Here is a 25,061-nt window from a genome sequence, read left to right on the forward strand (position 1 = left end):
CCCTGCAGACGGTCTCTAACTCCTCTGCTCTTCTTTTTGCAACCAGTCGACTCGTACATCCCCAAAGGTACGGTTCCCTCTGAGCCTGGTTCTGGAGCAGTGTAGCGTCACTAGTCTCCTCTGTAGTGAAACCTGAAGGCAGCTGGTCTGTAGTGAACCCACACCTGAGAGTCTGTAGACGTCCCCTTCAGGATCAGTGTTGAGGGGCTCCTGGTGTGTCTGATGATCCCTGTAATCCCCCCACCACCACACACACCCACCCACCCAGTGTCTTTGTTCTGTTTGGGTTGAGGGAGCAGCAGTAACAGTAACCAGGTGTGCTGACAGGTTAACGATGATCCCTCAGTCTGTACTAAGTTCTGTGTCCGTGCCGGGCCTGTAGGTGGAGCTGAGCCAGGACGACCTGACGGTGCTGCTCAGGATCCTGATGGAGAATCTGGGAGAGGCTGGTGGTCTGGAGCCTCCCGCCCCGAGACAGGAGGCCAGCGTGCAGCTCCGGGCGGCCGGAGGCCCCCCTGCAGGTCTGCCAGGACCGATCCATGTCCACAGATGTTCATGTATGTAGAAGCTCCTTCTGTGTCTCAGCTGCTGATGTGGTCTGTGTTTGAGTTCAGGGGATGCTGGGAAGCCCGCTGGAAGCAGTGACGAAGAGGAGGACGAAGCTGTGGAGACCATGAAGTTTAACTTCACCATCGAGTCTCTTGGTCTGATTCTGTACAGCAATGACCCAAAACAGGTCAGTCAGTACAGCTGCTGGAAGACCAGCTCTTTAATGTCTGACCTTCATCCTAAACCATCTCTGCACAATAATCCAGGTATTATTATGTACGCTGATGAGGATTCTTTAATGAGCACTAATAAACCGGGCTGGGGTCATGCGATCAGTTCCTCCCCCTGGAAGAACCACAGTAATTTAAAGGAGCCTGTGATGAGTGCCATTCACAAACCCAGTCAGTATGTAAAGAGATGGCTTTAATAACGTGGTTAAGGACTTTTATACCTGCATTGGAAATTCTTCTGCTTCTGCTTCTGCTTCTTCTGCTTCTTCTGCTGCTTCTTCTGCTTCTTCTTCTTCTGCTTCTTCTTCTGCTGCTTCTTCTTCTGATTCTTCTTCTGCTTCTGCTTCTTCTTCTTCTTCTTCTGCTTCTTCTGCTTCTGCTTCTGCTCCTTCTTCTGCTTCTTCTTCTTCTTCTTCTGCTTCTCTTCTTCTGCTTCTTCTTCTTCTGCTTCTGCTTCTGCTTGCTTCTTCTGCTTCTTCTGCTTCTGCTTCTTCTGCTTCTGCTGCTTCTGCTTCTTCTGCTTCTGCTCCTTCTTCTGCTTCTTCTGCTTCTTCTGCTTCTTCTTCTTCTTCTGCTTCTTCTTCAAGTGTGCCAGAGCTACATACGTTTATAACCTTGTATTTATTAATTGATGTAATCCCAAAATCCCCTTGGTACCGTCAGTACTCTGGTCCGTCCTGCTTCCGCTGCTGGTCCTCGTTCTTCAGGTCACGAGCGTGAAATCTTTCCCTCCTTACTTCCTGAGATAAATGCCATCACTCTCTCGTACCCGGGTTGGACTGAACCGCCATGCCGGACGTTCGAAGCGTCTGGCCGGCTACGTGTTTGGAGGTCTTTGGGGCTTAGGTGATCTGAATCAGGACCAGCTGGTCCAGGATCAGCACTCTGATTGTTGTTCCTGTTCCGTCAGCCGTTGGACCTGCAGCACCAGAAGAACCTGAGACTGGGCGAGTTCGCGCTCCACCTGCTGAAGACTTCAGGGAAGATCCTGGCCAACGGCAGCATGGAGGTGTCCACTGTCCTCAGCGCCTGCACGCTGGACGACATGAGGACAGGCATGGACAGGGTGACCTCACGGTGAGTCACATGACCTCTGAGACTTCTTTCAGAGAAGAAGTGATCTGAAGACTTTGAGCAGGCAGATTGAAAAGGACTTTCTCTTCTGCAGCTGAGTGTTTGTTTGGATAGGAAACGGCACCGCTGCAGTAAAAGTCTTTTATTACAGAACAGCTTGTTTTAAACCTCACTTTATTAGAAAACATGTAAAATTGTATTTTGTCTTTACACTAAATTTACATCCATAAATAAATTAGATTTTGGATGCATTTAGAACAAAAACTAGCAGTGGTTTGTAGTGACACCCGTAAATCTGTGGCTGTTATCAATCAGTGTTTATCCTACTGATAATGGTCTCATTCTCAGTGAAGTCCCTGCGTTACGTCCTTAACTTTCCCTGCTGTGTTTCCTGTTTCCTCAGCATGGTGGGGCGGAGAGACGAGGAGAGCTCCGAGGCCATGGTGGAGGTGACGTATCGACAGAGTGCTGCAGAACGGGAGGTGGTGGCTGTCCTGCAGAAACTCTACCTGTGTGCCAGCGTGGAGTTTCTGATGGCCGTCGCAGATTTCTTTCTGCAGGCTCTGCCACAGAGTTCCACTCGGACCACCGCCTCTGCACCGAGCGACAGACTGCCACTGAGACAGACTGCCGAGCCGCGAGCCGACGCCAAGACCGGTTAGACCAAGAGATCCACACTAACACAAGGCCGGGCTGCTTATTTAAAAAAAAAAATGAGCATCAGATTTTAAAACATGATAATCACAAATGAATACTGTGGAAAGGGGTTGGGACCCCCTAACTGGATCTAAAGATGAATCTGACAGCTTGTAGATGAGCAACAGTCCTTCTGAACACAGTTTTTTTTTGTGGGAATTTGTTTTAATCTTTGCTTTTTGAATTACTGCCTCAAATCCCTCTTTGGTTCAGCTGGTCACAGGTGAAGAAGTAGCAGATTAGATTTTATTCATCAGTAAAGTGAAAGTAAAGACAGACATAAACCCACAGTAGAATGTAGACTGAAACCAGACCACCTGTTGGTCTTCTCTCTGCAGTCTCGATGGTCAGGACTCGTCTTCGGGCGGTGGTGGTGGACCCAGAGGTGGTGTTTGTAGCCAGCCTGATGAAAGCGGACGCCCCCGCTCTCGTGGCCTCATTTCAGTGTGACTTGACCCTGCAGGCCGAGGAGGACGCTACCCAGAACATGAGAGCCAACCTGAGGGAGCTGAAAGTCCTGGCCTGCCCGTTCATCCAAAACAAGAAGGACAAGGCTGTTACCACTGTAAGGTCACATGAACGTGGGGGTCACATGTGGGGTCACAGAAGGTCTTAAGATTTAAAGACCAGTCTTTTTTAATTCTATATTTTTTATCATTACAAACAAACACTGTGTCTGTCATTTTCAAATTTTTTTATTTATCCAGGCAGGTTAGTTAAGAACAAAAGTCCTATTTAGAACTACGGCCTGGCAAGACATCCTCATGAAGAGTTTTACTGCCTGTCAGCTCTGAACCAGCTTGTTCCTCCTGAAAACGTAAATCTTCTGTAGGAACACCTCACAGATGCACTTTCATTTCTGTAATTTTCTATCAAACAAACAGGAAGAAGTGGTTCATTTGTTGGGGGACTATTTTCTCTGGCGGATGAATCCACAAGTGGTGCTTTAACACAATATTTTCCATGTGAACTGAAAAGTGTCCCATGTTGTTCAGACTACAGTCTCCAACAGGGGGAGCTGTTTACTCACAGTTAGCTGTTCTAGTTTGAGTTTGTCATCTGTAGTGAAACCACAGGAAGCTGGACAGTAAACATGTGAAACAATCTTCTATTATTCAGTCCGTCTGCTTTATGCTGAAGGTCAGTCTGACTCTTTCCAACAGGTGTTGAGACCCTGCTCACTCGCCCTGGAAACCAAAACCCACGCTAACCAAGGACTGAGCGGCTCTGTGATGGTGGAGGAAGTCATTATCAAGGTCCGTTCATTTGTCTCAGTTTGTAAAAATGTATAAATGGATGTAATCAGATTTTAAAATGCTTGTTTAAAACCCGTCTGACCATTGGCTGGCCTCACGGTGATATCAGTGTGTCGTCATAAAGAAACAGCGAAGACCAGTTCCAGGTGGTGGGCCAACAATGTACTCATCATCAGCGGGTCTTTGTCCTGCAGATCTCACCGTTCATCCTCAACACGGTGATGACAATAACAGCCGCCATGACGGCAAAGCAGTGTGACGAGCAGAGTCAGGAGTTAAGGCCGGGCGTCGACGACCTCTGGTCGGTCATGAACATCTACGGCTGTAATTTCTGGTTCCTGGGGGTGGACCAGGCTGCCGAGGTCACCGAGAACTTCAGAGAGCAGGACGGACACAACGAGGGCGAGAGCTTTGCTGCAGAGGTCAAGGTACAACATCTCAGAATAAACATTTTAGTTTTTTAGAATGAGGTGGGTGGATCTGTTTCCTGTTGATGATGTGTTGTCGCCCCACAGGTGGTCCAGGTGACTCTGGAGTCCGGTTTGGGTCATCGGACCGTCCCTCTGCTGCTGGCCGAGTCCTCCTTCAATGGATCGGCCAAAAACTGGTCGTCTCTGCTGCAGCTGACAGCCGACATGACGCTGGAGGTAAGGCCTGGTCCTTTAGACGTGAGCCGGTCCTTCACACCTGAATCTGAGCCAGATGTTTCATCATGTGTGTTGCTGACATGTGTGTCTGCAGGTTAACTACTTTAATGAGCTTCATGCAGTGTGGGAGCCTCTGATCGAACGAGTTGACAGTGGCAAACGCAGATGGAACCTGCAGCTCGAGGTAAACCTACTAGCTGTTAGCCATTAGCTGCTGCTCCACCCCTTCTCTTTTACCTTTGTGTTTGTAAGCTGCAGATGTTTTGTTTCTGGTACATTAAATCTCTTGGAGCTGTTCAAATTGCTGTCCCTGGCGTTTACACTGTCCTCTACTGAACCTGGACGTTGTTCCTGATGCACTTTGTCATTGAGGCCGCTCAGAATCACATCTGACAAATAAATCAGTTACAATCAACCAATCACATCCCAGCACCTGCACCATCACCAGACAGTAACACCAAAATGCAATATACCGTTTGCAGCCATAAGAAATAATACAGACACAGTTTCAGCCTGTTCTGCAGTATAAGCAATGTCTAAATCCATGAACACTTTGAGGTTTCAGACAGTTCTGTCCTCCCAAAAGAAGGTCTGAAGTTCATTCAAAATATCCATTCCCTTCTGATGAGTCCCCAAAATAATCAAATGAAGTATTTACAGAAAATTTGCCTCGGTGTCCAGAACAGTTCCAGTGTAAGCACTCCCCAGAAAGAATCAGTTTCTATGGTCAGCACTGATCCGGCCCGGAGTCACCTGTTGGTCTGCAGTCAGAGTCAGCCAGGAAGTACACATTTACTATTTCTCAGCCCGGAGTGTTGGAACGGCAACGGTGGAGAGTATCTTATAGATTTGAGAAGGACTGACGTCTCTGCAGTCGGTTCTGATGGGCCGACGGACCACCCCTTATCCCCATCAGCTGTGCCATGCTGATGGGTTGAACTGTGTTGGCATAGAAGACTGGATGTCACTGAATGAATGAATACGTATGTGTTGACGGGGCCCTCTGTAGGAAGGTATACTGAGATCTTGTTGTCAGAAAGTGGACACTGGAGAGACAAGGACAGTCCAACAGTGTCCAGAAGGTTCAGCGTATCAGGGCGTGTCTGTTTCTTAACTTCCTCAGTGACCTCCAGGAAAACGGACGGGTCTTCCCCTGAATCTCTGTCTCCTCTATGGAGGACTCATTCATCAGGAGTTCATCCACCATCCAACAAGATCCTCAATCAGGGTCAGCAGTTCTCCTCCTTGCCGAAAACAGTCTAGGCTAAGTCCCGTCCCTCTTCTAAGTCATCCGATGGTTTGCCAGAACCTCTTCGAGGTCGGCTGAAAGCCTCCATTTACAGGGAGCCATTGCAGAGAAGCTAGAACAGATGAAACAAGATCTCTTTTCCTGGTTCTTGTCAGAACATGTGCCGCTGCGTTCTAGATCAACTGGAGAGTCTAAAGGGACTTATTCAGCCTGATAATAAGGAACTGCAGTAATCCAGGATAGAAGGAACATATGCATGGACTAGTTTTTCCCTTTATGTATCCATTCATTATCTGTGCCTGCTTACTTAGAGTCTTCATGTCACCTGCATGTCTTTGGACTATGGGAGGAAACCCAGTCCAGTACAGGTGTCTTTAGTAAAGTGCACGCAGGATAAGGTCGGTGTTAGATCTGGAGTCTGCGCCAGCAGATGATGATTGTTAAATTAGTTAGATCCAAATTACAAAAACACCTGATAAGCATTGTCTTTGTCTTTGTTCCTGCAGATGAAGAACAACCCGGTCCAGGACAAGAGTCCCGTTCACGGAGACGACTTCGTCATTCTTCCTGAACCTCGCACAGCCATCAGCATCTGCTCCAAAGACACCATGAACATCACCGTCTCCCAGTGCAGCATCAACGTCTTGTACAACCTCGCCAAGGTACACATCCTAACGTCTCCTGCCACCTCGACAAGGTACACATCATAACGTCTTCCGCCACCTCCACAAGTTACACATCATAACGTCTTCCGCCACCTCGCCAAGGTACACATCCTAACGTCTCCTGCCACCTCGCCAAGGTACACATCCTAATGTCTCCTGCCACCTCGCCAAGGTACACATCCTAACGTCTCTCGCCACCTCGCCAAGGTACACATCCTAACGTCTCCTGCCACCTCGCCAAGGTACACATCATAACGTCTTCCGCCACCTCGACAAGGTACACATCCTAACGTCTTCCGCCACCTCGACAAGGTACACATCCTAACGTCTTCCGCCACCTCGACAAGGTACACATCCTAACGTCTCCTGCCACCTCGACAAGGTACACATCATAACGTCTTCCGCCACCTCGACAAGGTACACATCCTAACGTCTTCCGCCACCTCGACAAGGTACACATCCTAACGTCTTCCGCCACCTCGACAAGGTACACATCCTAACGTCTTCCGCCACCTCGCCAAGGTACACATCCTAACGTATCCTGCCACCTCGCCAAGGTACACATCTTAACGTCTTCCGCCACCTCAACAAGGTACACATCCTAACGTCTCCCGCCACCTCAACAAGGTACACATCTTAACGTCTTCCGCCACCTCAACAAGGTACACATCCTAACGTCTTCCGCCACCTCAACAAGGTACACATCCTAACGTCTTCCGCCACCTCAACAAGGTACACATCCTAACGTCTTCCGCCACCTCAACAAGGTACACATCTTAACGTCTTCCGCCACCTCGCCAAGGGTACACATCCTAACGTCTTCCGCCACCTCAACAAGGTACACATCTTAACGTCTTCCGCCACCTCGCCAAGGTACACATCTTAACGTCTTCCGCCACCTCGCCAAGGTACACATCTTAACGTCTTCCGCCACCTCAACAAGGTACACATTATAACGTCCTCATTATACTGATATATCACCCAGCCCTAGTCCACATGTTTCTTGTGTTATTAACTGTGATGTTTGCCATGTTACACATGGAGCTGTTGGATCCGTCCCCTGAGAGTACCTGACCTAGGATTTACTAGCACCTCCTGAGCAGAGCTGACATTTAGGTTCAGGAACAGTAGAAACAAAAGCAGAACCAGACACAATAGAAACTCCTGAAGTTACTGTGTTCTGAGACACCAACTGTTCATTCAGTGTATGAACAGCAGCAGTTGAACATTAATCATTTGCCCTTGTTTTGATCAGGTGTTCTCAGAGGGCACAGCCTCCACCTTCGACTCCTCTTTGAAAGAGAAAGCCCCCTTCACCATCAGAAACTCTCTTGGGATTCCTCTCATCGTGCAGCACAGCAGCAACCTGAGGCCGGTGGGGTCATCAGCGCAGGGACGGATACATGAGCTGTCCGTGGATCAGAGCATGGACCTGGAGTACTCTGTGTTCGAGCCGTCATCACGGGGCAAACTGTCAGCTCTGCAGCGGCAAGAGAGCTGCCTGTTCCACCTCACCATCGGTCAGAACGCTTCCCCTTCACTACAGTCTCTTTCTGCAACATATTTTACCTGCTGCGTGTATATAAGGAAGTACTGACTAAAGCAAAAAGGTTTCAGCTGAGATTTAAAGGCCTCAGCAGAGTCAGACGGTCTCATGCAGCAGGATTCAGCAGGAAGGTTCTTCCAGAGAAAAGGAGCTAACGCTTAGATAATAATAGACGGATACCATTAGCCACAGTGATGTTGTTGGAGGTGCTCTAAACATCAGAACCACAGTCTAGCAGGACATTTGGATAGTAGCAGTTTTATTTATCTATGAATCTGTATAACTGTGTGAGAATAAAGATTCAAATTGGCTAACGTGTCTCTGAACCCACAGTTCCCTCCGGATACAGCGAGATCTCCAACATCGCTGTAGACAAACCGGGTCGACGTCTCTACAACATCCGTAGTCCGTTGATACCGGAGGCGGTCTCTGTGCTGCTGCAGATCGACGCTGCAGAGGGCAACAAGGTCATCACTGTCCGTTCGCCGCTGCAGGTCCGAATCCCAAACATAGTTCTCTGAAAGTCTAATATGTTGTTGCTGAACCGGCAACAGGTTCATTTTTTGTCTCTGTTTGTGTTTTCAGATAAAGAATCACTTCTCTGTGCCGTTCACCATCCTGATGTACTGTCCAAAGTCCAGGAGCCTGCAGAGCGTCGGACAGGCCGAACCTGAGAAAGAGTTTCACATCGCCTTAGAAACATACAGGTACCATCGCGCTGCCTTGCTCAGGGCAACAAGGGAACACGCCGCACCGTGAGCGTGGTGTCACTTTCCATCTCTGTAGTTTCATTTTTTTCATGTTCACATAGACGCTCTCTACTGCGCTAAACATTACGTCTGTTTACACACCAGAGTAAAAAAGAACAGCTGTTATATTATCCAGACAGCATGGGCAAAGGTAGGCGTCAGCTTCGTGATTGCTTCTTAAAAAGAGAGCGAACAAGAGCGAGAGGTCTCTTTCAGGTGGATTTAGTTTTAGTTGAACCGGCAGATTGGCTGTTTGACTGAATTGCTGACGGTGTGTAGTTCCTCTGGCGCCAGGGGTGCAGTAGATGTTGACCGTGTAGTCACAAAACTTTACCCTCCTCCCTTCCAGATGTCAGCTGTTTGTACGTCCGGCGGGTCGTCTGGAGGCTCAGTACGGTCCGTCCTCCACCTGCGTGGCGTGGAAGGAGCAGGTGCACCGCAGCTCGGAGGTGCGTTCGGTGCTGCAGTGTCCGGCGGCCGACAGCAGCCTGCTGCCGCTGATGGTCAGCACGCTGGCTGTCCCCGACGACCTGCGACACATCGCCAGCCACGGAGAGGAAGACTGGTACCCCGCCTACGTCATCCACCTCCACCCTGTGGCCACGCTACGCAACCTGCTGCCCTACACCGTCCGCTACTTGATGGAGGTACACAGAAAGAAGCAGAAGAGAGTCAACAACAGATAATCAAAGCACGATGATTGATTAGGTTCAGTTAGATCTGAATCTGCTTTGATCTGATCTGGTCTGATCTGGTCTCTCCCTCCTCAGAACTCAGCAGACACTTATGAGCTTCAGGAAGGAAGCACGTCGGACCTCCTGAACGCTCGTGTCTCAGGTGAGATCATGTCGTTGGTGCTGATGAGGTATCAGGGCCGCGACTGGCACGGACATCTTCGTGTCGAACAGGAAATGCCGGAGTTCTTTGCCGTGTGTCTCACGTGTGACTCGGACACCAACGTGACGGTGGATGTGAGCGTTCACGTGACGAGGACGGCGAGCCGCCTGCTGCTGTCACTCTTCAGCCCGTACTGGATCATCAACAAAACTTCTCGAGTGCTGCAGTACAGAGCAGAGGACGTCAGCTTCAAACACCCGGCCGACTGCCGAGACATCTTCCTGTTCTCTTTCAGGAAAAAGAACCTCTTCAGCAAGAACAAGGTGAGAAAGACACTTGGACAGATTCAGAGTTCCCACATCGAGTCTACAGAGGCAAATATCTGTGGCTGAGGCAACGTCCATCCGATAATAGTCACCCCTGCAACCATCAGCTAGATCTCCATCCATTTCCTGCTCTCTAGAGAAGAAACGCGTTAGATTTGAATGACCAGACAAACCCAGGTCACATCCTACCTGCAGTTCCTTGAATGGCCACTTGAGGCTGGCGAGCGGATCCCCATAGATTCCCCTTTTAAATGCCTGCTGTAAAACACACTTCTCACTACGTCCATGTTTAATACCGTCTGTGGTTTGACCCAATTTTGTGCCTCTACCTGTACCTAAAGAGTAAAAACAAACCCGGCCATGATGTGTACCATCACCATGCAGCGAGGTTAGCGTCAGCATCCTGTTCACTGCGGGGTTATTTTGACAGCAGTAGTCGGTGTGTTGTTCTGACGCGTGTGTGTGGTTCGTTGCAGCTCCAGTTGTGTGTGTCCACCAGCTCCTGGTCTGAAGGTTTCTCTCTGGACACCGTGGGAAGTTACGGCTGCGTTCGCTGTCCGGCTAACAACATGGACTTCCTGGTAACTAAAACCTTACTCGGTGTCTCTGTGCAGTGCAGAGGTTTGTGTTGTTGTGCTGTCCATCAGATTAAATCAGATTAGTCAGATCACATTAGCTGAGGTCCATTTACTCGCCTGTTCGTTCAGCTTTCGACCCGGATCACACAGTCTTCATCCGCAGACTGTTGGTGGTGAACGCCTACAGTTCCATGAAAAGTGAGCTGCTGATGAAGAGTGTGTGATACTATTAAAAAAAAAAAAAAAAACTCCAGAACTGATCACATCAGATTAGAAGAGGCCAGGAGAAGCTGAAACCATTACCAGTTCATCACCAGCAGGAAGCTAAGGCGACGGCTGTGAGAAGAGTCATGGATTTTTAGCCCTCTGTGATCTTCTGTCTTTGCAGTACTGGATATAAATCAAGCTGGGTTTCGTGATGGATCTCATAGACCAAACGTGTAACAGATGACTTGAGGACATAATCGACAGATTGATAAAAGAAATATTTCTTGCAGCACTAGTTAGACTGTTTGTATGTGTCCAGGTGGGCGTCAGTATCCAGATGAGCAGTTTTAACCTGACCAGGATCGTCACCATGAGTCCATTCTACACTCTGGTCAACAAGACGTCCTATGAGCTGGAGGTGGGAGAAGTGACCAGCCAGACCTCCACCAGGTGGCACTACATCGCCACCACAGAGGTGAATATGGATCCTGTTCACAGACAGTCAGCATCAGACAACTACAACTCCCAGAGAGCACTACAGTGAGCACGTCCAGTCAGACAGCTTCAGACTGTGTTGTTAGTGAACTTGTTTTTGAATCAGTCGTCTTTCAGATTCTGGATCCACTTGAATCTTTTGAGGTTAGATCTAAATCTGATCCGACCTCGATGTCACAGCTCTCGATGGAGACGTCTTTTCTCTTATGTGTGTGTTTCTGTTACTCTGATAACCAGGTAGGGCATCATGTGTCGAGGTAACTGATAAAGAGACGTAGTGAGGACCAGGTTTTGACCATTGTTGCTCTAAGATTCTGGTTTATTTGTGGGAGCACGTCAGCACCAAGTACAGTAGCAGCCTGAGAGTGTTGTTCATACTTGTTGTGTTGCAGTGCCTCCCTCTGTGGCCGGAGAACACTTCGGGGAAGTTGTGTGTCCGTGTGGTCGGATCTGAATCCACCTCCAAGTACTTCTTCTTTAACCGACAGGACAACGGCACCGTGCTGAGCCTCGACATGGTGAGTGTCTCTGCTGGACCAATCACATGAGCTGATTTTACTCTGAGAGTTGAGTACGTTTCAGGTGTGTGTGTGTGTTTTCAGTGCGGTGGGATCATCGTGGATGTCAACATCTCCGATCTCGCCACCATCATCAGCTTCAGCGATTACTATGACGGAGCAGCTCCGGCCCTCCTGGTCAACCACACGCCCTGGGTCACCATCAGCTACCGGCAAAGGTCAGAGGTCAAAACACACACACGTTTCTCATCCCTTGAGTTTCACAGCTCGGGTCCCGTGGGTGTAGGCCGGGTCCCGTGGGTGTAGGCCGGGTCCCGTGGGTGTAGGCCCAGCAGGGAGCTTGATAGCAAGCTCCCTGCCCAGGCCTGGCTCCAGGAGGGGCCCTTTTCTCCCTTATCCAGGGTGGGTAGCTTTCTGCTGAAACCCCCTAGGACCCTGACAGTGCATCTCTCGCTCATGGAGGTACACAAAGGCGGAGAGGTCCCAGCTCTTTTAACACACGTGCTAACACATCGTGGAAAGGTCAGGTAAAATACGTGATACGTGATGCGACCAAAAATATTGGCACTATTATTAATGGTGTCATCATCTGTCTTTAAGTTGCTGCTGTCAAATTCACATTTTAATATTACAAGCTAGAGGACAAACTGCACAGAGGAACATAAACAGCCGTAACACCCACACAGAGTACTCAGTGATCTGAGGAGGAAGCAGCTACAAACGTCCTGATGTGTTACTGCTGATGTCATTAATGATGTCATCAGGTCACACACTCTTTAAGATATTAAGAAACAAGTGTTGATTCATTTGCTTAGGATTTTTGGGCGATTTCATGGAAAGGTAACCACCCTCTCTCTTTTCCTTTCTAAGCGGCTCAGCGATGGATCACCAGCTACAACCCAACGAAGCCCGACGCTTTGCGTGGGACGACCCAGCCAGCGCCCGAACGCTCAGCTGGAGCTCCGGGGGACATTCTGGAGAGCTGGACCTGCTGAAGGTCTGACACTATTGCCTGTTTTTTGATTTGCACTTCTCAGTTTTGCTTGGTCATTGTGGTACAGATGTTCTGGCGGGGGGGTTCTGTGTGGCACTGTTCTTCTATTGGTCAGACAAACTGAAAACTTGTTCTATTCCACGGAGAAAGGTTCAGGTTGTTCTGCTGCCTCAAGTGGCAAAAGAAATGCATTAAGGCAGCTTTAACCTATCAAAAACGTAAAGGACCAAGAGCAGTACCCTGAGGAACCCCTCAAGTAATTAGTGACTCTGTGGAAGGGAAGATCATGTTGCTCTGTGTCTGCTGACTGTGGAAAAAGGTGTTCTCAACGGGCGCAGACCAAAATGTAGGCCTATCCAATGCAAGAACGTAACGTGTGACGTAACACTGAGCGAGCAGGAAAATAACGGTTCTCACATTACAGCTGAACAGCACTGAGATATGCAGAACCTTGATCCATGTTGGATCAGCACTGCAGAGTTTGACAGTTTGATCTGAGGTTCATGAGCCTGCGGGAAATCTGTGTGAGTGGGAGCCCGGTCAGACGGACCTGCCAGAGCCACAAGGTACATCAGGGAGGACTCGAGTAGATGGTTTAGATCAGTGGTTGGCAATAGGCGGCCCGCGGGCCCAAACTGGCCCACCAGCAATAATATCTGGCCCGCAGCCAGATTGTTTTCATAGCAGAAAAATAAATAATTAAATTGATAGCGGGTGATGCTGAAACAGATCATGACAGCACCAGTTACTCTTCCATTTAAGTTATTGTGCGTAAAAAATAACAGCAAGAGAACGTTTTTTAGCAGAGTTTATTGAGAGCTTTTACTTTGACAAGTTCTGAAGGACATTCGAAAGAGTCTCTAGCCAGCTTGACTTACCTCTGAAAAAGCCGCCGTAAACGTGTGATTGGATTCCCCTGAACTTCCTCAGGGAAATGAAAATTAGTGTCCACAGGGTTATGAATGCGGATCAAACAGCAGGACGCACTGCAGCACATGCTTTATTGCAAGCATGTGAAAAAGTGTCCTTGTAGGCTAATCAATCGATCACTCCTCCAACGTCCAACCTGTCCATCGTCTGCCCACTGAGCTAAACGTGCACATAAGGGTGTGAAAAATAATTTGGCTGAAATAACGTTCTGGCCCAACATGTAACGGCTTGAAAAAAATGTGGCCCGATGTAAGACTTATTTGCTGACCCCTGGTTTAGATGGTTTAGAAACTGTGACAGGGCTCTTGGTGCTGGTTCCTCACAAAGCCAATAAATCAAGCCCAGAATCACACTCTGACAGTCTGTGTCTGGTCTTTGGTTCAGGATGAGGTGGGTCAGTTCTCCTACGACAACTTGAGTCAGATCCACTGGGTTTCCTTTCTGGACGGACGCCAGCGGGTACTGCTGTTCACCGAGGACGTCGCCGTGGTGACAAAAGCTCGGCAGGCCGAGGAGCTGGAACAGTTCCAGCAAGAAGTAAAGGTGTCGCTGCAGAACCTGGGACTGTCCCTGATCAACAACAGCAGCCGGAAGGAGATCGCTTACATCGGCATCACCAGGTAAACACAGGTGAAGGGCCGTGAGGTTTGACTACACACAGGTGGGGAGTGTTACAGTGTGTTCCAGCTCAGGTGTGTCTGTGTGTTATAGCTCAGGTGTGGTTTGGGAGATGAAGCCAAAGAATCGCTGGAAGCCGTTCAATCAGAAAAACATCATCCTGCTGGAGGAAACATACCAGCGTCAGCTGAGCGGGAAGACCGAGGGGGGCTGGGTCAAACTGCAGACCAACCTGGAGGTCAGAGGCTAACACACAAACCCACAGACTGAACCTTGACTTCCAGACCCCGCCGACTGAGGCCTGACATCCAGACCCCCACAGACTGAGGCCTGACATCCAGACCCCCCACAGACTGAGGCCTGACATCCAGACCTCCCACAGACTGAGGCCTGACATCCAGACCTCCCACCGACTGAGGCCTGACATCCAGACCTCCCACCGACTGAGGCCTGACATCCAGACCTCCCACAGACTGAGGCCTGACATCCAGACCTCCCACAGACTGAGGCCTGACATCCAGACCTCCCACAGACTGAGGCCTGACATCCAGACCTCCCACCGACTGAGGCCTGACATCCAGACCTCCCACCGACTGAGGCCTGACATCCAGACCTCCCACCGACTGAGGCCTGACATCCAGACCTCCCACCGACTGAATCCTGACATCCAGACCCCCCACAGACTGAATCCTGACATCCAGACCCCCCACAGACTGAATCCAGACCCTCCCCACACACACACATTTTGAGTGTATTTTTTTAGTAACTACCAGATTTCAGTCGTTTGTCCAATGAGCTGAGTCAGAGTGTGTGATGTCACTGGTCGTCAGGTGAACCTCAGTGGTGTGACCATGATGATGCGTCAGCCGTTTTCCTGCCAGGTGAGGAGGAACTTCCTGTCTGGGATCCAGGTGGAGTACAAACAGTCACTGCATCAGCGTAGTCTGAGGGCCCAGCTGCACTGGCTGCAGGTAAACACACACGCACCTACACTTACACGTGCACACATGCACACCTGCACACCTGCCTGACGTGGTTTCTGTATGCAGGTGGATAACCAGCTGCCAGGTGCCATTTTCCCCATCGTCTTCCACCCTGTTCCTCCTCCGAAGTCCATCGCTCTGGACTCAGGTGGTTCATCTTATTTACTTGCTTCTACTTCTTTAACGTGACGCGTTAACCTGTCGTCTTTTCTCTGTTAACTCTGAGCTCTGCCTCCACAGAGCCGAAGCCGTTCATCGACGTGTCCATCATCACCAGGTTCAACCAGTACAGCAGTGTCATGCAGTTCAAGTGAGTAACAACCAGAGGCTAAACCGGTGCAGGTAGACCTGTTAAAAGACCAGTTTAGTGCAAGTGAACCTGAAAAAAGGTTTAGTTCACGTGGATCCGTTAATTAGAGCAGGTGGACCAGTTAAAGGAGCGGTTTTATTGCAGGTGGATCCGTTAATTAGAGCAGGTGGACCAGTTAAAGGAGCGGTTTAGTGCAGGTGGATCCGTTAATTAGTGCAGGTGGACCAGTTAAAGGAGCGGTTTAGTGCTGGTGGATCCGTTAACTGGTGCAGGTGCACCAGTTAAAGGTCCGGTTTAAATCAGTTAGTCCATACGTCCTTCTGCACAGCCACCTCCTCCAGCTCCTCCTGGAGGATCGTGAGGTGATCCAAGGTCTGATGGGATATGGAATCAATGCCGTGTGTTCTGGTTTGCCCCAGGGTCTCCTCCCAGGTGGACTGAAAAACCTCCACATGGAGTTCAGAAAGCATTCAAGATCAGATGCTGAACCACATCAGCTGACTTCTGAGCCCGGACAACCCACCAAGGAAACTCATTTCAGCTGCATGTATCTATCGATCTCATTGTTTCAGTCACGACCAGAAGTCCACCTTCGGGCTCAGCTACCTCTGCACCACCACAGTCCAGTACAACACCATCAATGTAAATGTTGGCTGATCCATAGTCCCGGGGCAGGTTATAATCAAGACAGTGCTTTAACATGTACCATGTAGTTGGGCTCCTTCACTTGGGGCTGTGGCTCACTTCAACCTGAAGGGAACCATCAGCTGTTTAGAGTTGATTGTACCTCAGACCGGGGGTTCTGACTCTCATCCTGCTGCTTCACACTGTTCCAGGTCTCACTGGAGGTCAGAGTCTGATTAAATCAACAGAACCACATCATCTGCAAAGAGCAGGGATATAAAACAGAGGTCACCACACCGGCACTCTCCAAACCTCGAATTAACCTTCAGTTCAGGAGTTCAGTCTGTTCATCAGGTTCTGTGACAGAACCATGTGGAGTCCATCACTGAGAATGGGTCTGACATCCCCCCACAAAACACCCCGGGGGACGTTGCCTTGAGTCTTCTCCACAGAACACATGTAGACTGGATTGACAAACTCCCGTAGCTCCTCTAGGATCCCTGCCAGAGTAAACTGCTGGTCTACTGATCCAGGACCAGGACAGAATCCAAGTCAGTTCTCCTGAGAGGTTCAACGGAAGCTGTCCCAGGGAGGCAGAACAGAATGATATCCTGATGGTTGGAGCTCGCCCTCTGGTCCCCCTTTATTAAACATGTGAACCACCATCCAGTTCTGCCGGTCTAGTTATTTAATCAGATTTATAGAACCCAAAATCATAAATGTTCCTGAAAGAGCTTAGGGTACAGCATAGGATGCCCTCGATCCTTACACCTGCCAGTCCTGAAGAGGCATCAACAAGACAGTGCCCAGGCTCTAAACCTTCTCAGGGTGAATCTCGCCCAGTCCTCCCACCTGTGCCTGCCTCCTCTAGGGGAGGACAAGTGAGTTCAGGTCAGCAGTTCCCCTCCCTGCTCAAAACAGTCTGGACTTTCTCCACAGCCTGCTCAAGCTTTTCCTTCAGCGACCACAGAAGCTGCCTTCAGAAGTCTCTTTGGCCGACTGGACCTGAAAGGACTCAGTTTGATGGCATCCACATCACTGGTGTCGGCACCATGTCAGGCACCGGACGATGTTCTGACCACAACTCAAAACGGCCGCCTCAACATGACCCACTCAGACCCACATCCCCTGCCTCCCCTGGGATGCAATTCCACGGTATGGGGGGATCCTCAGACAGATTCAGCCGCATCACATGTTTGGGTTTACGTGTCCTGATCCAATCCACCACCAGGTGGAGATCAGGTGCAGATTCAGTCTGTTTCGGGATGGTTCTATCGTATAACTTTCAGGTTCTTCCCAGGTTTCAGTGACTCTGTGTAAATGTGGTCTCTGAGATCCACACCGGCTGTCAAGTGTGTCCTGATGGACAGCTGGTTCAACTGCACCAGGATCTGTTTTCTTTGCACGAGTGTCACAATGTTTCAGTCTGGAACTGTGATGAATGCTTGTTTGTTTGTACTTCAGATACTTCATGGCTCTGGTTCAAGAGATGGCGGTGAAAATCGATCAGGGTTTCCTGGAAGCCATCGTGGCTGTGTTCACACCTGCCGCTGACCCCCAGGCCGACAGACAGAAGGTAGAGCAAAGCAGCAGGTTGATGGTTCAATCTCTGACAGGTGACCTGCACACAGAGGGCTAACACGTCTTTTTGTTTCAGTCTCGCCTGTTAGAGAGAGATCTGCAGCTGCTGCAGTCCGAGCTGACGGAGGTGTCGCTCACCGACGCTTCAGGACTCAGCTTCTTCGAACATTTCCACATCTCCCCCATTAAGGTGAGAACACGTCTTCTTCCTCACCTTCTTAAAACTTTTCACTCTGCGTCCAACCTGTCCTTCATCCAACCTGTCCATCATCCAACCTGTCCTTCATCCAACCTGTCCTTCATCCTCTGCGTCCAACCTGTCCTTCATCCAACCTGTCCTTCATCCTCTGTTTCCAACCTGTCCTTCATCCAACCTGTCCTTCATCCTCTGCGTCCAACCTGTCCTTCATCCAACTTGTCCTTCATCCTCTGCGTCCAACCTGTCCTTCATCCTCTGTGTCCAACCTGTCCTTCATCCTCTGCGTCCAACCTGTCCTTCATCCAACTTGTCCTTCATGCTCTGCGTCCAACCTGTCCTTCATCCAACCTGTCCTTCATCCTCTGCGTCCAACCTGTCCTTCATCCAACCTGTCCTTCATCCTCTGCGTCCAACCTGTCCTTCATCCAACCTGTCCTTCATCCTCTGCGTCCAACCTGTCCTTCATCCAACCTGTCCTTCATCCTCTGTTTCCAACCTGTCCTTCATCCAACCTGTCCTTCATCCTCTGCGTCCAACCTGTCCTTCATCCTCTGCGTCCAACCTGTCCTTCATCCTCTGTGTCCAATCTGTCCTTTATCCAATATGTCCTTCATCCAACCTGTCCTTCATCCTCTGCGTCCAACATGTCCTTCATCCAACCTGTCCTTCATCCAACATGTACTTCATCCAATCTGTCCTTTATCCAATATGTCCTTCATCCTCTGTTTCCAACCTGTCCTTCATCCAACCTGTCCACCATCCAACCTGTCCTTCATCCTCTGCGTCCAACCTGTCCTTCATCCAACCTGTCCTTCATCCTCTGTTTCCAACCTGTCCTTCATCCTCTGCGTCCAACCTGTCCTTCATCCAACCTGTCCTTCATCCTCTGCGTCCAACCTGTCCTTCATCCAACCTGTCCTTCATCCTCTGTTTCCAACCTGTCCTTCATCCAATCTGTCCTTCATCCTCTGCGCCCAACCTGTCCTTCATCCAACCTGTCCTTCATCCAACCTGTCCTTCATCCTCTGCGTCCAATCTGTCCTTCATCCAACCTGTCCTTCATCCTCTGCGTCCAACCTGTCCTTCATCCTCTGCGTCCAACCTGTCCTTAATCCAACCTGTCCTTCATCCAACCTGTCCATCATCCAACCTGTCCTTCATCCTCTGCGTCCAACCTGTCCTTCATCCAACCTGTCCTTCATCCTCTGCGTCCAATCTGTCCTTCATCCAATCTGTCCTTCATCCTCTGCGTCCAACCTGTCCTTCATCCTCTGCGTCCAACCTGTCCTTCATCCTCTGCGTCCAACCTGTCCTTAATCCTATGTTTTTATATTTTATGTTTCAGCTTCATCTCAGTCTGTCTCTGGGCTCCAGCGGTGGGAACTCGTCTCAGGGGACAGTGTCCGTTGAGTCTCTTAACCTGCTGTTAAAAAGTATCGGTGCCACGCTGACCGACGTTGATGACCTCATTTTCAAGTGAGACACTTCCTGCTGTTCAGTGTTTTTGTTTTAGAGAGATGCATTCTGGGCCGTGATGCTCCTCTGTCAGTTGAATGCAACATTAGACGCATCCATGCTCAGATAACAGAAACATTTCTTACTCTGTGAGAGTTCATCAAACCACATTTTTAGGAAGAGGAAACGTGTTGTTTGGCCCTGTCAAAACAAAAGTTGTCCTCTCTGGTGTGATGTGGAGTTGAATCTGCGTTTTGTGTTTGGTGTCCTCAGACTGGCCTTCTTCGAGGTGAAGTACCAGTTTTACAGCAGAGAGAAGCTGATGTGGGCGGTGGTCCGGCACTACAGTGAGCAGGTAACACTGCAGCCTCTGTTTGTCATCGTAACCCTGAACCCGTTCACCCAAAGTCTTCCTCACTGCTTCCTCCCTCATGAGTCGGGTCCTGGTCTTTAATGGTGCAGTGGTGGACTGTGTAAACTACATTACTCTTCTGATGTTTGAGTGGTCTCAGTTTCTGGGTTTGGAAAACACACGGTGATGTGGATTTATTCACTGCTCCGTCCTGCTGTTGCCTTTTTGAGTCTTGTGAAATGTTTTTCCCGTTCTCTTCCAGTTGTCCTTCTTGTAGTCTGAGTACCATAAAGATTTTTACATATCAGTCCGGTGTTGCAGGCGCTGCCTCTCTCAGTTCCTCTGCATGCAGTAACTTTGCACACCATTTCCCAAAACATATTATTATTCTCTGACAGAAATATCTGAACAGAATTCCCTCCATGTGAGTTGGTGGATGTTTGTTGCATCTGCCATGTGTTTTTAATACCATTCTCTTCTACATATAAGGTTTAGTGTGGTCTACAAGCTTTCAGAGCTTCCTCTGAGATGATTGTTAAGATCTAAAATCAGTCATCAAGAAACACACTTCCTCTTCCTGCTTCTAAAAGCGATGGTCCATCACTGAATGAACAGTTGACCTGATTAAAGTTTGTGAACCTCTGATGGAAGAACATGATGTTGTTTCTGGCTGCAGTTCCTGAAGCAGATGTATGTTCTGGTTCTGGGTCTGGACGTCCTGGGAAACCCGTTTGGACTGATCCGAGGTCTGTCTGAGGGAGTGGAGGCCTTCTTCTACGAACCTTTCCAGGTAACACACACACGCACACACATGACTTACAAAACATTTTCAACACAGCATGGAAACGAGTTCTTAAGCCCAGACCTGCACAAGAAACGCCGGCTTTAAAACGATGACGTCGGCTCATTCTGATGCATCTGCCATCAGACCGTCTGCCCAAGGAGGTAAAGTGAATCTATGGGAAAGTTCTGCTGTGAGTTTAACTTTGGTGAACTGTAACCTGCGAATTTGACTGGTGGTGTAACGGATTGTAGGTGATCCACGATCCGTACGGACGCCCCCTTTTTAAAGTAATGAGTAAACGGTGATGCAGAGAAAGGCCGAAAAGACTCGACTGCAACTGATCACAGAACTCACGCATCATCTTAAAATGTGCTACTCTGGTTCTGATGTAGCCACCTCTCTGTCTGTAGTCTCACTCTGGGTCCCGCCCACAACACTATCTGATTGGTTACACGTCATAAGTAACAGCCTATCAGCTCTGACGGCTGCCGAGCGTCAGACGGCAAAGAGACCGGCTGCTCGTCTGCGTGTCGAAGGGAAGGCAGCAGATTTTACTGAACCTCTGAGAGGTTGACTGGTGAAAATGGACCACACGTCTAAATCTGGGCTTCAGACTGGTTCAGGTCACGGTTTGTAGGAGCCGAGTGGCTGTGGCCGAGTGCCCCTGTAACACAGACCTTGGACCCCCCATGGCCCCTCTGAACGAAAAGTCAACAATTATCAAAGTAAGATACGTAACAAATGTGTCTCAACTAGTTGGATCCTTTAGGACGTTACACCGCCACTGTCCGGTGTCGTGCAAAGGGAGTTAACCCCGATAGAAAGTGTTCCCCCAACGGTGAAGGCGGACCTTCGACTTCAGGAAAGTTAATGAAAAATATAACATGTGGATTGTTTCATCTGTCGTTTTAATTTTGTTTTATCAACAAGGTTTTTGCAAAGCGAGCTAGCACACGGATTATAAGAACGCTTTTAACGTTAACGTTACGCGTTATTGAACTTCGTATTATTCACTGCACTGAACTGAGAATGTCTAAACAAAACGAGCAGTTTCAGTTTCCCTCGTAAAGCAAACCGTTATTTTGTGATAGTCTGGCGATGTTCTAACTGACCACGCAGTCGATCACTCAGTCGTCAGTTTTACTGTTTGGAAGCTGGATCCTGACAGACTGTCAACTTTTTCAAGTAAGCTGCTCCTACAAATATCTACGCCATCGATACTGTAAAATCTAGATCACTGGAATCAGTTTAACACGTCGCTCGCCTCAACGTTGCATCTACTGGACTCGAAATGTGCATTAAACTGAATGCAGCATTGTAGATTTTGTCCTTGTAATCCACGTTTCCATTGCATGGGCAGCATTTGGATATTGCTGGAAATTGTTCTGAGTCCCCCTCCTTAAAGAGTAAATTAGTATCATAACAAATTAATAATGCATTTAAACAGAACTTCTCATACACAAAAAGCGATAACAGTAGCCTACTGGTCCTACCAGGCTGGATATGCAAATATATGTATCACCCTCCATAATGCACAGATGATGGCCTACTATCAAGTAGTTTGTTTTGTGTACACTTCACATCAGGAAAAGTTATAGTGGGATACAAAATACAAACTGGGATCCCGAGAATGTCTAGTACACTAGAGCTTCTACTGTTCATTAAGCCTTACAAAGAAGTGTTGCATCAAAGAATGTACTCTAACTTGAGCTAAAGTTAACAGGAAGTAATTTACCGAAAATGTCCTGTTACTGAAACAAAAAACTGCAAGTTACTGAAACATACTAAAACATTAAATTAACAAGAGATTTTGAAAGCTTGAACTTTGCCTTTGTCTCTTTTGTCCTGGATTGAATGGGCCCCTCTGACAAAACAACTAGCCCCGCCTGGCCCCCTCGATAAAACTGGTCTAGACCCGCCACTGCCGAGTGGACCTGTAGCGGGAAATCAGCCCTGCTTTAATAAAGCTGACTGCTGTGTGTGTTCATCAGGGGGCGGTCCAGGGTCCAGAGGAGTTCGCTGAAGGTTTTGTGATCGGAGTCCGTAGCCTGCTGGGTCACACTGTCGGTAAGAAACTGAGAAACCAAACCTTTATCCAACAGGAGAGACGTCTGTCGGCACACATTCAGACAGAAGACTTCTTTTAATGTTTGGATGAATGAAATATTTGGACTGTCTGGATTGTAAATCACTTCTTAGAGTAGTGTGGACTTCAGCAGGTGTCTCCAGGTGTTCTGCAAATGTTCTAGAGTAGTATAAAGCCTTCACAAGCTCCAGGCTACATTAGCCGCTTCTACCTGGGAGAGTTGCATTGTGGGTAAATAAGGATGGTGTGGCGATATGTCTGGTTGCTCTGATTCTGACGAGTCCAACAGCCCTTCCTGGAATCTGATGATAAATGTGATGAGCTCTGTGGTGAACAGCTGACTGTGTCCTCCTGCAGGTGGCGCTGCAGGGGTGGTTTCCAGGATCACGGGGTCGGTGGGTAAAGGTCTGGCAGCCATCACCATGGATAAGGAGTACCAACAGAAACGACGAGAGGAGATGAACCGACCGCCTAGAGACTTCGGAGAGAGTCTGGCTAAAGGAGGAGTTGGACTGCTGAAGGTACAGACACTCCAGCTGATGAAGGTCAGCTGATGAAGGTCAGCTGATGAAGGTCTGTAACAAGTTTGTGTCTCCGCAGGGAGTCATGGGTGGAGTAACAGGCATCGTCACCAAACCTGTGGAGGGTGAGTATCCTCCTTCGGTTTTATTGTAGAACTGATTGAAAGTGTATTTACAGACCTGATTTAGGACAATGAGACAAACACAGACTAGATTACAGTAGTACTAATGATTAAGGGGGTTGACTGTATTAGTTACGAGAGACTGGAGCATGAACTGTACAGCACCTTGGACCTTTGTGGCTGCATCTCTGCCTCCCTCATGTCATCTCTGCTTTCTGTAATGAAGTCAGAGAAATGTGTAAACTATGATGGGAAGACTTGATAGAGAAAGTAAACTGTACAGCGTGTTAGCGGCGTTCTGGATCTCAGGGGTCTGGATAATAAAGATCAGAGCTGTAGATATGTCAGGTGTCTATAAAGGAAAGGTTATCAGTGGTGACTGGATGAACAGTACAGAGGCTTGTGTGGAACGTTTAGTTACACTGTCATTATTATTATTAAAAGAAAAACGCTAACTAAAAAAACTAAAACACTCACCAATCAGATTGCAGTAGAACCTCAGCAGAAGATTGTTCGAGTGTCCATTGTACCTGATGTTGATATGAAATGTGTCTGCAGGGGCGAAGAAGGAGGGCGCAGCAGGTTTCTTTAAGGGCATCGGGAAAGGTCTGGTAGGCGTGGTGGCCCGGCCGACAGGCGGCATCGTGGACATGGCCAGCAGCACCTTCCAGGGCATCCAGAGGTACGCTGCCTCCATCGCTCTTTTCTGAGATTCTGAGAGTTTCTTTATTCGTCGTTTGTTTCCAGTACTTTCCCAGGGAAGAACTTCCTGTTTTGTCCGTGTGCTTCATAACGTGTCAGCTGTTTCCTCTTTTCTTCTTCTTGTGCGCTCACTAATTTTCACATTTTCTGCTTTTGTTTCTGTCTCGTGTTGTCGTTTCCCCGGAGTTTTGTTCTTTCGTTTCTTGTGGTTTTGGTGTGTGAGTATTTCACATTAAACATGTTAAAGCTGAGCTCCTTCATCACCGCTCATGTAAAGTCTGTTAGTGAATCACAGAAACAGAGTTCTTCTCAGTATCTGTTTGAATAAAATCGCTTATTTTGGCCTTAAAAACGTAAATTTTAATCCAGATCAGATGAAGGAGATGAGCTTCCACGTGCAGCTGTTGTATGTTTTTGCATGTTGTTGTCGTCCTGCAGCAGACGGACGGTAAGTCGCTGCATCATGTCAGAAATAAACACTTCATCTGACTGACTCATGCTCACATCGTCCGTCACTCTAACACTGCCAGCAGCCCCGCCCTATGTTAAACCCCCCCCCCCACCCCGCTGGCTGCAGCATGGTGAGTCGAGAGGTCAGGTGACAGCGGGTTGATCCGTTTACAACATTACCATTAAATCCCAAACATGACCTCAGGATTCAAACAAATGCCACTTCCTCAATAATGTAATAACGAATCAGCTCCAAGTTCAGTGGTTCCCAAACATTTTACAACCATAGAACCCAACAGACGTACCTTCATTCCTGTCAGTGTTATCTGTAACATGAACCTCCAAGAAAGACATGAAAGAAGATAAAGCAACCCCCGTGAACTGGCTAGCTGCCTAACATGGAGTCAAACCTCAAGGGGTGATCAGATATTACCACCAGGGCTTTGCAGAGTGGAGCAGGCAGCAGAGGGGGTGTCCCAATACTTTGCAACAACCAGAACCTCATCTGTCTCATCAGCACTGAGCTGTAAAAGTGTTCTGCTGTCCGGTCCCTGATAGCTTTTCAGTCTAGGAGCCCAGATAATCCAGAAGCTTCACCGAGTTTATAAGAAAAAGGAATGGACTAATGCTGAACAGGAAAAACACCTGAGTAATTCTGACTGCTGGTTTAAATGATGTTGGGTAGGGTGAGCAGCTTCATAGACTTCACTGTGGTCAAAACAACTCAT

General features: G+C 48.6%; 1 protein-coding gene across 3 annotated transcripts in view; it reads left to right on the forward strand.

Moving 5' to 3' along the window:
• vps13c (vacuolar protein sorting 13 homolog C) overlaps positions 1-25,061 on the forward strand; it is an 80,557-nt gene that overhangs the window by 38,586 nt on the left and 16,910 nt on the right. For all 3 annotated transcript variants that reach the window (XM_038700593.1, XM_038700591.1, XM_038700592.1), the window contains 34 exons: positions 383-521; positions 615-736; positions 1,690-1,856; positions 2,257-2,510; positions 2,888-3,114; positions 3,713-3,805; positions 4,000-4,233; positions 4,321-4,452; positions 4,547-4,636; positions 6,208-6,363; positions 7,622-7,886; positions 8,246-8,406; positions 8,498-8,619; positions 9,011-9,308; positions 9,432-9,821; positions 10,301-10,405; positions 10,929-11,084; positions 11,497-11,622; positions 11,707-11,840; positions 12,493-12,619; positions 13,931-14,166; positions 14,258-14,402; positions 14,995-15,135; positions 15,214-15,295; positions 15,388-15,457; positions 17,546-17,657; positions 17,739-17,852; positions 19,207-19,337; positions 19,590-19,671; positions 20,345-20,458; positions 22,444-22,519; positions 22,896-23,059; positions 23,139-23,184; positions 23,740-23,863. In XM_038700593.1, coding sequence (XP_038556521.1) covers positions 383-521; positions 615-736; positions 1,690-1,856; positions 2,257-2,510; positions 2,888-3,114; positions 3,713-3,805; positions 4,000-4,233; positions 4,321-4,452; positions 4,547-4,636; positions 6,208-6,363; positions 7,622-7,886; positions 8,246-8,406; positions 8,498-8,619; positions 9,011-9,308; positions 9,432-9,821; positions 10,301-10,405; positions 10,929-11,084; positions 11,497-11,622; positions 11,707-11,840; positions 12,493-12,619; positions 13,931-14,166; positions 14,258-14,402; positions 14,995-15,135; positions 15,214-15,295; positions 15,388-15,457; positions 17,546-17,657; positions 17,739-17,852; positions 19,207-19,337; positions 19,590-19,671; positions 20,345-20,458; positions 22,444-22,519; positions 22,896-23,059; positions 23,139-23,184; positions 23,740-23,863 — 5,135 coding nt within the window. The remainder of the gene's footprint in view (positions 1-382; positions 522-614; positions 737-1,689; positions 1,857-2,256; positions 2,511-2,887; positions 3,115-3,712; positions 3,806-3,999; positions 4,234-4,320; positions 4,453-4,546; positions 4,637-6,207; positions 6,364-7,621; positions 7,887-8,245; positions 8,407-8,497; positions 8,620-9,010; positions 9,309-9,431; positions 9,822-10,300; positions 10,406-10,928; positions 11,085-11,496; positions 11,623-11,706; positions 11,841-12,492; positions 12,620-13,930; positions 14,167-14,257; positions 14,403-14,994; positions 15,136-15,213; positions 15,296-15,387; positions 15,458-17,545; positions 17,658-17,738; positions 17,853-19,206; positions 19,338-19,589; positions 19,672-20,344; positions 20,459-22,443; positions 22,520-22,895; positions 23,060-23,138; positions 23,185-23,739; positions 23,864-25,061) is intronic.

This window comes from Micropterus salmoides, unplaced genomic scaffold (assembly GCF_014851395.1).
Source record: "Micropterus salmoides isolate LMB-PRFRI ecotype aquatic unplaced genomic scaffold, ASM1485139v1 Ms_hic_scaffold_6, whole genome shotgun sequence".
NCBI lineage: Eukaryota > Metazoa > Chordata > Actinopteri > Centrarchiformes > Centrarchidae > Micropterus > Micropterus salmoides.